Here is a 14,534-nt window from a genome sequence, read left to right as displayed (position 1 = left end):
TGTCTACCACAATGCCATTGAACTAAAGTACTTCAGGGAGGACCTATACTTAGATATGAATGATTTTTATTATTCTTCTGGGGTCTAGTTGTTTTAAAATAAGCTTAAAATTCTCTAAATAAGTCAATTTTAATTCTCTTGGTATTAAAAAAAAAAGCCATATAGTAATTCTCGGGCAAGGCCTCAGAAATTATAAGACCCAGGAGGGTAAAGAAGATAAGTAGGAGAGAGAAATAATGACCTCAAGCACAGTCAAAAAACCAAAATTCCAAAAATGTAGGTATCGCTAGTTGATGGTTTGTGGTTGCTTGTTTTGTGATTTATTTTGCTTTGATTTTCCAACAATATTTGGAGCTACATGTGTTGCATCTGTCTCTCTTCAAGGTTGGCTGTTATTGCTGATTTCAACAGTTCAGAGAATTACCCTCTATCTTCTTCAGTCAGTTCCCTTTGCATAACACCTAAATCCTCTAAAGAATTAGCCTGCTTTTGACTTCAGAACTTGAACGCTGGGATGTAGCTTGCCATCTGTCCTAAACTTTTTAAGTAACTTATTGCCAAGACAAATGTGGATTGTAGGCAACAAACTGGGACATTTCTGGTCTCAGAACAGGAAAAATAAAGGAACCCTTAAGTATTATTTTAAGTACTTTGTTTGTTAGCAGTGTTTGTGGTGAATGAAAAATTGATCCTTGGTTGTGTGTGAAATAGAGAAGTGATCTGCATGCCAATGGCCAATAGACTTCAGAGACTTCAGAGTTCTGAAACTGAGATTTATGAACATCTGCTTTTCCCCCATAAATTTAAATATAGATTTCATCCTTTGAAACCTGCAAAACTCCCAGGTGCTTCTTCAGTCTTTATCTTGGGAACATGCTTTAAAAAAAATGGTATTAAACGTTAGCAACTCAAAATACTATATTCAGCATGTTGAGGCTCCAAGATGTCCAATGCCAGAACACAAGCTATAATAGTCTTAATAAAAAATGCTGAAAAGTATTTCTTTCTAGTCCCAGTTTATGCCTTTCATAATTCCACAAATATTTATTTCATGCTTGCTTATGGGGTAGGCATTTTTAGCGCTGAGATCATAGCAGCCAATATAACAGAGAAAATCCCTGCCTTCATTGTGTTTATGTTCCAGTGAGTGTAAATGTTCTCTTAAAAGAATTCCCTTTAAATGTTCATAATACTTTCATATGGTTCATTGGAAAACTTTGCACTGGGCTTGCAAACCAATGTTAATCCATTCCTGATGTTGGACTAGATTCTGGGGATACAACTGTGAACAAAGTAGATCTTTATTCTCGCAGGGTTCTTAGGGTTTGGCATATTTCTCACCTCTGTTAAGAAACATAGGCCTGGGAAACAGGAGCTTTGGGGCAGAAACTGAGGAGCCACTTGCCCATTCTTTATTTTTGAGCCATCGTAAGCAGCACAAACAGTGCCTCCATCCTTTGGCTCTTGGGCTTACTAAGAGCTGTTACTATGGGTAGAAGATAAGAATGTGTGGACCAGAGGAAGGGGAATAAAATCACAAGTCTGCAGAGGACAAACACATAAGTCAGATAGGCACGTGGAAGGCTAGCAAAGACATTAAATCCGTCTGAGGAAAGCAAGCTTTTAAGAGCGCAGTTCTGACCACCCTGTAGCAGAGGACACAAGGCATTTACATAATAGGAAAGCCTCAGGAGGACAGTAGAGCTATTTAATTTGGTTAGGCTAATAGTATTTCATCCATTTACAGTGTAATAGAACCTTTCTCCTCTGCCTCTTAAACAGGAACACGTTGGCACGATGCCACAGGGCACATAAAACAGCGCCAGTCTTCTTGGTGTGTCCATTCAACTCAGCTATTGGGAGGGGGAACATTAATTAATTTACTGATAAGTAATTTAAGACATTATTTTTCTATTAAAACCAATACAGCTGCACCATGGAATATAATTCAGGATTTGCATATACCGTTAAGATAAAATGTAAAACTGAAACGGTGCCGGAGCAAAGGGCTGAGGGATTAAGCTCTCTCCCATAGTTCCCACCAGCCACCTACGAAGCCAACCTAACAAAAATAATGTTTTGATATGGATAATGGATCCTCAATTTTGTGCAAAGTGTAAATAACAGACAAACTCCCCTACAACTTTCCTATCAACCACGCTGTCCCTTGCGTACCCCTTCTTTTTAGAAATTCTGGAGTTGCCATTAGATGTAAGAAAATGTTGGACCGCTTCAGGCCCCACCCCCGAGCCCTGGGGCCTAGCTCTGGGGCCCAAGATCACTGTCCTCTGCACTTAAGAGAAGTCCCTTGGAAGGGTTTGAGATAGTTGCTCTTTTGCAAGATGGGCTCAGAGAGGTTTTCTCAATGCTCCCTCCTTGTCCTTAGCACTGAGTCTGAGTACTGGCCATCCTGCTCCCATATCCCTTTTTTTCCAGTCTCCGAATGCTACGTAGCAGGCAGATCAGCTTATGTGCTTTGTGCTTTGTGTTCCTGGAACAGGATCTGGACCAGGTACAGCTCCATCTGGAAGAAGTGAGATTCTTTGATGTATTTGGCTTCAGCGAAGCAGCAGGAGCATGGCAATGCTTCATGTGCAACAACCCCGAGAAAGCGACCGGTGAGAGACCCCTCCCTTCCTCTTGCTGCTCAGAATCACTTGTGCCCCTGGGGTTTACAGGGACCTATGAGCCCTGCCATTCTAACTGGCCTTCTTCTTGCATGAACGTCCTAAGTTGTAATAATGCACAGAGGTATGCCTGGTGGCCTCTGCCTCATGCTGAGAGACATATTTCCCCAAAGTGGGAGTGAGAGAAAGGGAAGATGTTGAAAGGGAGAGAAACATAAACCAGAAACGAGCAAGAGAAACAACACCTTATGTGTAGTCATCAAGAAAGTAGTACTGGCTATTTTGTCCTGAAAGCATTCATTTCAGTCCAGATGACCCTGAGGGTTAGAGAAAAAGAGGTGTTCTGTCAAAAACCTCAAAGAAAGGAGATGCTGCTAAAGGAGTGAATGCATGCACAACCTTGTCATCTCGTGGTCACCCCTTACACTTTCAAAAAACATTTTTTTAATGTTTATTTATTTTCAAGAGAGAAAGAGACAGAGCATGAGTGGGGGAGGGGCAGAGAGAAGGAGACACAGAATCTGAAGCAGGATCCAGACTCTGAGCTGTCAGCACAGAGCCCGATGTGGGGCTTGAACCCACACACCCTGAGATCATGACCTGAGCCAAAGTCGTACCCTTAACTGATTGAGCCCCTCAGGCGCCCTACCCCTTACACTTTTGCTTGTGATTCTGCTGTGAAACACTTCAAGAGTGAGGAATTAATTGAGGAATGCCTTCCTAGCTGTTATTCACCCTTTCCTTCCCTGTCTGCTGCCCAAAGAATTTGGTCTACTGACTTTGCCTAAAAATAACAATTAGTGAATATAAGCCAAGCCCTGTGCTAAACATGTCAGCTATAGCTCATTAACATTTACAATGATCTTATCAGGTTGGTACTGATATTATCTCCATTTTACTTATGGGGAAACTGAGGTACAGAGCAATTTGATTAACTGAGGTCAGACAGGTAATAAATTAATAGCAGCAGGTTTTGAACTCAGTCTGACTGCAGGGCCAATGCTCTTAACCACTCCGTCGTTCTGCCTTCCTGGTTACACTTGCTCCAATCTGACCAGTGGAGTTAGGTTGATAATAAGTCTGTTTTCACAAATTATACTGTCCTTGCAAATGGAGTATTTCATCACTCATTTGCCTTCTGTGGACAAAGAGTTCTCACCACTGACAGTGCTGGAGAACTGCAGTTTCAACCAAGAGAACAACGATAAAACACTGCTGAGCCCAAAGCCACTTTGTAGATGAGCCACTCTCTAGAGAGCCACAGATTACACCACCTGTACCCGTTCCTTTCGTTTTAGGATGTTGAGCATCTTAAAGATTACCCATTGTGGCAAGTCTGTTTTCTTGCTAACTGCCAAGAAGTTAAGACTGAATGGAAGAAAGCCTGTTTATTTGGCCAGATGCAGCTGTGAGGGGCTCATGGAGAGGCACCAGCTAAATTGTATTCGCCCACGGAAAAGTTGTGGATGGAAGAGGCTGGCAGTGCAGGATGGCAGGCTTTGTGAGGCGCACATTGTTGGCTGATTACAGAGTCTGCGCTGAGCTGATGCCAGAGTGAACACCCCAATTTTTAAAAAGTTAATTTGAGCAAATAAGGAATTGGGGAATTGAATGTCTCCGTTATAAAACTTTCTCATTAGACCTTATTCCACCTATGGAAAACAGCGTAAAAGAAACTTTATCTGAGAGCATGGCGAAGTAGGGTGCTTATCTTAGATGGCTCTGAGAGACCCTTAAGAATTCTCATTCCAAGTAAGCTGAGTCCTTAGCTCAATAAGCATTTAATCATATCTGGCCAACGGAGGCCTCAGAAGAGGGGCTGAAAGTTAAAAACACAAAGTGTTCCTTTAATATATGTTTTCTCAAATTCTCTGCCATACACGTGAAAAGAACAGTTTGCACATTTACTCTTTCTTACTTGTGTTTCTCACAGTTAAATATAGACTGAGAACATATAGCAATAAAAATTCAAACAAGGCCAAATATTTTATAGCAGAACATATTGAATCAAAATGCTTGGCCCTAAAAACTTCAGTGTGCTTAGCTTTCTTTGTTCATTTCCTTTTGCTACATGAAAGGGGATGTGAGTCTGAGAGAAATCCTATGTTCAACTATTATTTTCACCAAAAACTCTTGATTCCCTGAAAAATGTATGTAGGTTGTTGATCTCATCTTATTTTTATATAAGCATCTAGATTATACATTTCATAGAAATGAAAGGTCTAACATAATGCTGCCGACATATATTATTCATGGAGACAATATTTACATTCATGTTCTTAAATTTTAAAGATGATCGAGACATAGGAATAAATATTTTATTATTTGGTTATGCACAGCAAACGTAGTACCCGAATCCTACTTTTCATTTACGTAATGTATGTTTGTTGTATTGGTTGAATGTCTTCTGCAGGCCAAGGCTTGGGATAAAATATGAGTAAGGTGCAATATCTCTGCACTGAAGGGGTTCATAATCCAGTTAGGGCCAGAAGGCATATATGGAAAAGTCTAGCATACTTCCTTGTATGTTTATAGCAGGGAATGAATACTTGCTGAGTGAGTGAATGAATGAATAATATTTGGAAGTGACAAAATCAAATATGCCTCAAATATTAAAGTAAGATGTTTCAAGATTGTGATTATGTATTAATCAAATCAAATACATCGCTATACCATACCCAGTGCGTTGTAAATCTGGTAAAGGAAGATGGGGCTTCTTTCCTCCCTGAGATAAGTCAATATATAAAAAACAAATAGCCCCCAGCTTAGCCCCTGACAGACTGTACCTGAGTCTTGTTACTGCTCTGGATTTAATCAGTGCCCTCAGAGTCCAGATTCCCCTCACGGGGTTCAACCTCCGAGAGGATGGGTTTAAAGAAGTAGGATAGGGGAGCCTAAGACAAAAGAAATTTTTTAAAAAACTGTATTATTTTTTAAGTACTGACAAATGGTAAAATAATTGCTGTCAAGTATTCATTGTTCCAATATAAAACAAAAAGTGCTGTTTAGCATCTCCATAAATGAGAAATAAAACATGAGGCATTTATAAAATTTCAATTAGACAGCAGGAAAGACATCCTACAATATAAATCCTCCTTAACAGTGTGTAGACCAAACTAGGGGACCCATTCAGAAATTGACAGCAAATCATCTGGCTTACATGGTCACCTAAGTACATTCCCTTTTTCAGATTAAAGTCTTATCACCCACCAGCACTCCTAGCAACATACAGACATTCACAGGCATTTAATATCTGATAGTCAGTAAAATATACTTTGAATCCATTAGATGCAGATAAACTTAGGAAAAACTGAATGCTACAGCAGTCTGAAGTCTAAAAATGAAATTATTATAATTGCTGTCATTTATCATACCAACAATGAGCTGAGTATTTTTCTTATTATTATCGACTCCATTTTACAGATGAGGAGGCTGAAACACAAAGAGGTCAAGTAATTTTCCCAAGGTCACATAGCCACCAAGTGGTAGAACCAAGATTCAGTGCAGCCTAATTCCTGAACCTGAGATTTCAACCTCTTAGGCAAATCCAAATTGAGGACATTGAGTATTGGAAATTCCAATTATATTCCAAGTATATTCCCATTCCAAGTACTGGAAATTCTACAGTGTTATAATATCTACCTCTCTGATGACTTATTCTACTTAAAGAAGAACAGGGGCTTTGTTATGATAATGTGTGGGAAATCATCACGTGCAGGAAATAGGTACGTAGAAGCTATTTCCAATCCTTCCAATTGCTGACTCAGTTTCTGATAATCACTTTATAAAAGTACAGAGTAGACGATTAGAAAATCACTGTAATAACTCAAGAGTCCTCTGAGATTTGCCTGGTGGTGTTTATTGCCAATCCTATTACTCCACATGAATGAGAGAATAGAGATTGAGCAAGTGGATAGAACAGAACAGAACTTACTTCTGGAAAACCAAGCAAATCCCCTTTATCAGTTGCCCTCATGTCTTGGAACTGCTAGTGCATGTTAGCAGTAACAGTTAGTCAGCATCATCCTGGAACACATCTGGCTTTAGTCACATTTGTTAAAAGGAGGAGGAAGGACTAGGTCGTGACTTTCACTCTTATTTCTCAAGACACGTGGGATGCCTATGTTCTTACACCCTAGAAAAAATAACTTAGAGACATCTCGGTTTTGGCATTCATGTCCTCCTCTATAAATCTGAGCACTCCCCAGTGTGATTACTCTCTTAGTCACTAGATATTTAGATGTTGAATGTGATCGTCTGTAAGAGGTCTCCTTAGGTTATAAAAGAAAATGAAAGCATTTTTTTTCACCCTTCTATCACGATTCCTCTTTAGAACGTGATTTCAAATATTTGTGCTATAGAAGCAGGCTCCATTATACGGGCAAATGGAGATGGTTGCAAAATGATATGAAGAAAAGAAAGAGCTCTCCCAGGAGATTTTCTTCACACGCCGCAAACTGGTAATAGCCATTGTGTCTCTCCTTTGCCGGACACCTTCAGTGTGGGCTAGATAACTTTCCACTCCAAATACCAATGTGAAAATGAGCTTAATGGCCCCTGAGGACCCAATCTATGGGCCACAAATACCTCTGTGAGTCCATTAGTATGGAAACATTGAATGTCATTATCAACTTTCACAGTAATTTGAAGGTAACAAAAAAGAAAACTCCATTTTGGATTTATGTAGTGGCTAGGTTTGCCCTGTGATGCCTTCCCTCCTACTATGTATGTTAGAATATTGTCTTATGTCCTACACATGGGTAGAGTCCCAAAAGTAGGACAGTGCTTATGTAGGATAACCTCACATTTTCACATTTACCTACTGTTAGAGACTACTGAATATGCATTCACTGCATAAAATTGAATGCCAGCTTGTTGTTCGAAGATATTTTCAATTACTTAATGACAAAATAAATACATACATAGTGACTCAGATTAATTATTATCCTGAAATCTTTTTTCTTTTCCCTCTCTTCGCATTTTCCTGTTCTATGCCTTTCTGACATGGGCATGCCTCTCTCTTTTAAACCTTCCCACACACTCACAGCTCACTTGCTCTCTCACTCTCTCTCTCTCTCTCTCACACACACACACACATACACACACACACACACACACACATGCATACATGGAAACACCACTACCCCCAGATAATAAATTCCTCTCCTCTGTTGTTTCTATTCTCCCACACTTCAGCACACACAGCATGTTGCTACTAATATTCCCTGACTGGACAGTGAACAGGAGAAGAGGAAGTATGGGTTATTCATCTTTGTATGCCCTACACAGTACTCAGTACCCAGTACATAGTAGTGTTCAACAAGTATTTGATGTATGGATACCAAGTAATTCGTGGATTATGTAAATGATAGGGTGAGTATGGAAGATTCGTTTTGAAATGCAACTTTAAAATCCAATACCTTCCTGGGGCGCCTGGGTGGCGCAGTCGGTTAAGCGTCCAACTTCAGCCAGGTCACGATCTCGCAGTCCGTGAGTTCGAGCCCCGCGTCGGGCTCTGGGCTGATGGCTCAGAGCCTGGAGCCTGTTTCCGATTCTGTGTCTCCCTCTCTCTCTGCCCCTCCCCTGTTCATGCTCTGTCTCTCTCTGTCCCAAAAATAAATAAACATTGAAAAAAAAAATTTAAAAAAAAATCCAATACCTTCTTAAAATTAAATAGACACTGAACTGAAACCTTAAAGTAGCAACTTTTGCAAAATAAATCTTTATAAGAAGGAAATGTTGCTGTGCACAGGATTTTAACATCCTATGGATACCCAATTTCAATATTTTACTAAGGGTTTCAATACACACATATACACAGAGTCCATAGTAAATGCACTAAGAACATGTCAGCCTCGATGGGAAATAAACTAAGCTCAGTAACCTAGCACCCTTCAGGAGCTAATTTCTATTCTTTATCTCCCATCCCTTTCCTGATCCTTCTGCCTTATCATATTGGGTTAACAATCTTATCCTGACATAGGGTAAAAGTGTCTGATGGCCTTATACTTGTAGCCAAACATTAGTCAGCCCATGGTTCTCCACAAACAAATCATCACACATGGGAATGTGTCCTTTTCACTTGGAGAATAAGCTGAGTCAAGCCAGTCTGTGGAGCAGAAGCATGGTTTCAAAAGGCAGACTAAAATGAGTAAACCAGTCTCTTATCACTACACCACCTTAAGATAACATTGATTTAAAGAACTTTTATGTAGTTCTAAAATAAAGCGCTTAAAATATTTCAGGAGAGCTGTGGCCATCACCTTGCAGAGTAACCCTAACGTTTTGCTCACCTATATAACTAACATTAGGAAAGGAAAGAAATGTGTTTTTCAGCCACAAACTCATCTATGTAAATGACATATAGGTGCCTTTAGCAGCCACAGAGAATAAAGTCATCCAATATCTCAAGAGGATGGTAATATTTTGCATAGGTGGGATCTCATCCTTCCCACCTTCTCCTATAGATTACCCTCTTCCCTATTCAGTTTCTTCCTCCCAATTGATTCCTCCCATTGGCTTTTAAACACACTCAAGTGGCTTATCCTTTCCTTTTCCTCCACCTACTGCTCTACCTCTCATCCTCTATTTGTTTTTAGTAATAATAAGAATAGCATGGGGCACCTGGGTGGCTCAGTCGGTTGAGCGGCCGACTTCAGCTCAGGTCATGATCTCAGGGTTTGTGAGTTCAAGCCCCGCATCGGGCTCTGTGCTGACAGCTCAGTCTTCTGATTCTGTGTCTCCCTCTCTCTCTGCCCCTCCTCCACTCGTGCTCTGTCTTTGTCTTGTTATGCCCAGAATTCGTGATCCCCAAAGACCACCAGGGAGCCGAGTCTGATGCAAAAGCAAAGAGCCTTTATTCGAGCTAGCTCGAGCTCAATCCCCTACCTTCACCAACGCAGCGGTGAGATACCGGGGAGAGAAAGCGAGTTCCAAAAGCACAAAGGTTTTATTGGGGTCTAGGGGCAGTTGGTGAGGTAATGGCTGTGGCCTCAGCCGATTGGCTGGGGAAGGGTCGGAGTCCTGTTACGCAGGTCGCCGGGCATGTTTTGATTGGGAAGTTTGGACGGGTGAGTGGGAGGTTACTCAAGGGGAGGAGGCGTGGTCAAGGTGGAGGACACAGAACAAGATGGAGTCAGCCGGGGTAGGTCCGCCCTTTCATTCCCCCCTTGTCGTGTAGCTTACAGACCCAATCATGGGACCGGCTGCATTTATGGTGACAAGGGGAAGAGAGTTTGGAGGTTTACACAAAGTTCTGGGAACCAAGTGTCCCTGGGGTGGCTCTGGGAGGTCTGATTAAGTATTGTCCCTGAGCTGGTGTCTATGATCTTCCAGGTGATGTTTTGGGGGGCATGGGGACTCCTGGCAGCATGAGCAATGACAAGCAGAGTTAACAGAGTTACCAATATTAGGTGGGCCAAATGCGCTGTAGCTTGAGCTTGAGCGGGTTGTGTTGGTCCCAATTGACGGCCCATCTCGTGACGAAGTCCTTCCGGATCAAGGAGGGGTCCGCTGGCCAAACGTGGGTGTGATGGACCCCGGTCGCGATGCCGTCTACTTTGAGAGTGGTGGGGGTTGTCAGCACCACGATGTAGGGTACCTTCCAGCACGGCTCGAGGGTCTCTCGGTGGTACCTCTTGACGTAGACCCAGTCTCCCGGCCTGTACTGATGAGGTGTCAGAGTCGGGCCAGCCTCGTAGATGGCACGGAGGCGCGGCCAAATGTCCTCATGCGCCCTCTGGAGCCCTCTCAAGGAAAGAAAAAGTTCTTGATCTTTAAACTCAGCAAGAAGTTCAGCTCAAAGGTTGGGAATAATAGGGGGTGGCCTGCCAAACATGATCTCATAGGGAGTAAAACCCAAGGTGTAAGGAGTGTTCCTAACCCGGTAAAGAGCATACGGTAGGAGAGTCACCCAGTCCCCGCCAGTCTCCATGGTTAATTTGGTAAGGGTCTCTTTTAGGGTTCTATTCATTCTTTCTACCTGTCCTGAGCTCTGGGGCCTATAAGCACAATGTAATTTCCAGTTTGCCCCCACCGCCTTGGCTACTGCCTGTTACCTGTGAGATAAAAGCTGGTCCATTGTCTGATCCTACCATGGCAGGAAAACCATACCTGGGTAAGATGTCTTCTAGTAGCTTCTTAGCCACCGTCTGAGCCATTTCATGCTTGGTTGGGTATGTCTCCACCCAGCCAGAGAAGGTGTCTGTAAATACTAAAAGATATTTATAACCATACTTTCCTGGTTTGATTTCAGTGAAGTCGACTTCCCATTGGGCTCCCGGTCTGGTGCCTCTGAGCCTGGTTCGTTTTTTTCATTTGAGGTGGCTCTCGCGTTGGTGAGTTGGCAGGTCTTGCAGGCAGATACAACTTGCTCTATTTTGGTGTCCTGTTGGTGAATCTTGATTCCGGCATGTCGGATTAAGTCTTTTAATTTTCGGGCCCCCATGTGAGTAGACCGATGCATGTGCTCTAATATTGAGACTCCGAGCCGGTCTGGCAGCACGAGCTCCTTGTTAGGTGTATACCACCATCCCTTTATCTCCTGGGCCATGGGGAGTTTCTTGATCCGCTGTAACTCCCCTGGGAGTATTTGGGCTAGTCTGGTAAAACTGGGTCTCCTGGGTCTGGTAGTTGTATGGTCATGGTGGGGACTGAAGTAAGGGCTACTGCCTTGGCTGCCTGCTCAGCCTTCTGATTACCTCTAGCTACTGGGTTATCAGCTTTTTGGTGCCCTTGGTAGTGGATAATGGCTACCTTGGCAGGAAGCCATAAGGCTGTTAGCAGGTTAAGTATCTCCTGCTTATTTTTTATAGTCTGTCCTTCTGCCGTCAGTAACCCCCTCTCCTGATAAATTGCCCCATGAATATGAGCTGTGGCAAACGCATAATGGCTGTCTGTGTAGATGTTAAGCCATTTTCCAGCTCCCAGCGTCAGTGCCTTGGTGAGGGCTATGAGCTCCGCTCGCTGGGCTGACGTTCCAGAGAGTAGAGCCTCCGCCCATACGGTGTCCGTTTTGGTGACCACTGCTGCACCCACATACCTGTGTCCGTCTCGCACAAAGCTGCTGCCATCAGTGAACCAAGTAGCCTCGGCATCGGGGAGGGGCCGGTCGGTCAGGTCCGTCCGGAATCTATGTACTTGTTCCAAGATTCCCACACGGTCATGTAGTGGAGCACCTAGGTCAGGGTCGGGCAGCAGGGTTGCAGGATTGAGGGCTGCACTGGGGTGGAACCGCACACGTGGAGGGTTGAGTAGGAGGCTCTGGTAATGAGTCATACATGTGTTGCTCATCCATCTATCAGGAGGCTGTTTCAGGATCCCTTCAATAGTGTGTGGGGTCGTGATCCAGATCTCCTGTCCTAGGGTCAGTTTGTCTGCGTCCTTGACTAGGAGTGCTGTCGCCGCAATAATTCTTAGGCATGGCGGCCAGCCGGCAGCCACTGGGTCTAGTTTCTTGGACAGGTAAGCCACCGGGCAGTTCCAAGGGCCTAAGGCTTGAGTTAGAACCCCTTTTGCTATTCCCTTATGTTCGTCTACAAAGAGGTGGAAGGGCTTCGTAATGTCTGGTAGGCCCAGGGCTGGGGCACTTAGGAGGGCCTTTTTTAACTGATTAAAGGAAGTTTCCTCTTTTTCAGCCCATTTAAATGTTTTCCCCTCTTTGGTAGCTTCATATAGGGGCCTGGCGATCTCAGCAAAACCTGGAACCCAGAGGCGGCAGTAGCCGGCTGATCCTAGGAATTCCCTTACTTCGGGAGGTGGGAGTAGGGATCTTTAGGACTGTTTCTTTTCTGGCATCTGATAACCACCGCTGTCTGCCCTCCAGTATATATCCCAGGTAACTTACCCTCTCCCTGCATATCTGAGCCTTCTTTGCAGATGCCCGGTACCCTAAGGCCCCCAGGGTAGCCAGCAGGTCCTGGGTCCCTCGCTCACAGTCTTTGGCCGTGTCGGCAGCAATCAGGATGTCATCTACGTACTGTAGGACGGTGAGGCCAGGGTACTCCCTTCTGTACTCACCCAGGTCCTCGTGTAGTGCCTCGTCGAAGATGGTGGGCAAATTTTTGAATCCCTGAGGCAGCCGTGTCCAGGTGAGTTGCCCACTGTAGCCCTCCTCCGGATCATGCCACTCGAAGGCGAACAAGGGTTGGCTCTGGGGTGCCAGCGGCAGACTGAAGAAGGCGTCCTTTAAATCTAGTACAGTATACCAGACCCTGGAGGGCGCCAAGGAGCTCAAGAGAGTATATGGGTTGGGAACAGTTGGATGTATGTCCATGACCCTCTTATTTACCTCTCGGAGGTCTTGTACGGGTCGGTAGTCATTTGTGTGAGGTTTTTTGACCGGCAGTAGGGGGGGTGTTCCAGGGAGACTGGCAAGGAACTAGTACCCCTAGTCATCGTAATCTCCGGATGTGTGGCTGGATCCCCTTCCCGGCCTCCTGAGACATGGGGTATTGTTTGATCCTTACCGGACTCTCTCCTGGCTTGAGCTCTACCAGGACCGGAGTCCTGTAAGTGGCTAGTCCTACCCACCAACCCCCCCCGCCCCCCCCCCCCCCCCCCCCCGTCGTCTCTGCCCAAACCAAGGGGAATTCTTGTAGCCATCTGTCTATATTATCCTCTCTCGGGAGCACCTCCTGGTGGAGGCGGTATTCATCCTCCAGTTTCATGGTCAGGACCTGGATGGGGTGGCCCTTGCCATCGGTGACCTGAGGCCCCCCTTGTCTGAAAGTTATCTGAGCCCCAATCTTGGTCAGTAAGTCCCGTCCTAACAGCGGGTAGGGGCATTCTGGTATTACCATAAAGGAGTGGGATACCTGGCCCATCCCCAAATCTACTGTTCTTTGGGTAGTCCATGAATACTGGCTCATACCAGTCGTCCCTTGTACCCAGGACTTCTTGCTGGCTAGTTTTCCTTGTGGGGTGCGGAGGACCGAATGTTGTGCTCCGGTGTCGACAAGGAAGTCAACAGGGGTCCCCTCCACTTTAAGAGTTACCCTGGGTTCGGGGAGAGGGTCCGAACCCCGACTCCCCTAATCGCTTAGTTCATCTAGCTCTAGGACTTTTACTCGATCAGTCTTGCTTCCCTTCCCGCCAGCCCTTTTCGGACAATCTCGGGCCCAATGCCCTATCTCCTTGCAGTATGCGCACTGATCTTTCTGCAGCCTCTGCTTCCCCCCCACTTGGTGGTTCCTTTACCTTTTCTTGCGTCGTCTGCCAGCTGCCGGAGACGGCGGTCTTGTCCCTCGGGGAAGTCAGCAGTGGTAGCTAGTAGTATTCTGGCCAGGTCTCGAGTCTGCTTACTGCTGGCAGCCGCCATGGCGGGAGCCTGCTTGTCCTCAGGAGGCTCCCAGTTATTATATACCTTTTTGGCTACCACCAGTAAGTCCTGCAGACTTTTTTCTCCTAGTCTATCTATTTTCTGTAATCTTCTCCTAATGTCTATGGCCGATTGGTTTACAAAGGCCATGATAACAGCTGCCTTGCTTTCCAGAGCCTCTGGATCCATGGGGGTATAGGTACGGAATGCCTCCATGATCCATTCTAAAAAGGCAGCCGGACATTCATCTTTTCCCTGTTGTACATTTCCTACCTTGGCCAAATTGGTTGGCTTTCTAGCAGCCATTCGGAGACCCCCCCCCCCCCACCATTAGAGTCTGGCAGTAGACCTGGAGCCTCTCCTTACCTTCTGCCATGTTGAAATCCCACTGGGGCCAAGTTAAGGGGAAGGAGGCATCTATGTGAGTCTGGTTGGTGGTGGGATTCCCGTCTGTGCCCGGAACTAGTTTTCGGGCCCCATTGAGGATTCTTTCTCTTTCTTCAGTCGTGAACAGGACATGCAAAAGCTGCTGGCAATCATCCCACGTGGGCTGATGGGTAAAAAGAACAGAGTCTAATAAATCAATAAGC

The 14,534-nt window shown here is 44.8% G+C and overlaps 1 protein-coding gene across 18 annotated transcripts in view; it reads left to right on the top strand.

The window, feature by feature from the left end:
• VEPH1 (ventricular zone expressed PH domain containing 1) overlaps window positions 1–14,534 on the top strand; it is a 759,919-nt gene that overhangs the window by 717,791 nt on the left and 27,594 nt on the right. For 17 of the 18 annotated variants that reach the window (XR_007155827.1, XM_047876091.1, XM_047876078.1 and 14 more), the window contains one exon: window positions 2,501–2,618. The exons of the other annotated variant lie outside the window; for it this stretch is intronic. Coding sequence is in view for 16 of the 17 variants with exons in the window: in XM_047876091.1 (XP_047732047.1) it covers window positions 2,501–2,618 (118 nt within the window). In the remaining variant the exon portion in view is untranslated. The remainder of the gene's footprint in view (window positions 1–2,500; window positions 2,619–14,534) is intronic. 18 annotated transcript variants of the gene reach the window in all.

Source organism: Prionailurus viverrinus, chromosome C2 (assembly GCF_022837055.1).
Source record: "Prionailurus viverrinus isolate Anna chromosome C2, UM_Priviv_1.0, whole genome shotgun sequence".
NCBI classification, from domain to species: domain Eukaryota; kingdom Metazoa; phylum Chordata; class Mammalia; order Carnivora; family Felidae; genus Prionailurus; species Prionailurus viverrinus.
This window is presented reverse-complemented; position numbering and strand designations above follow the sequence as displayed.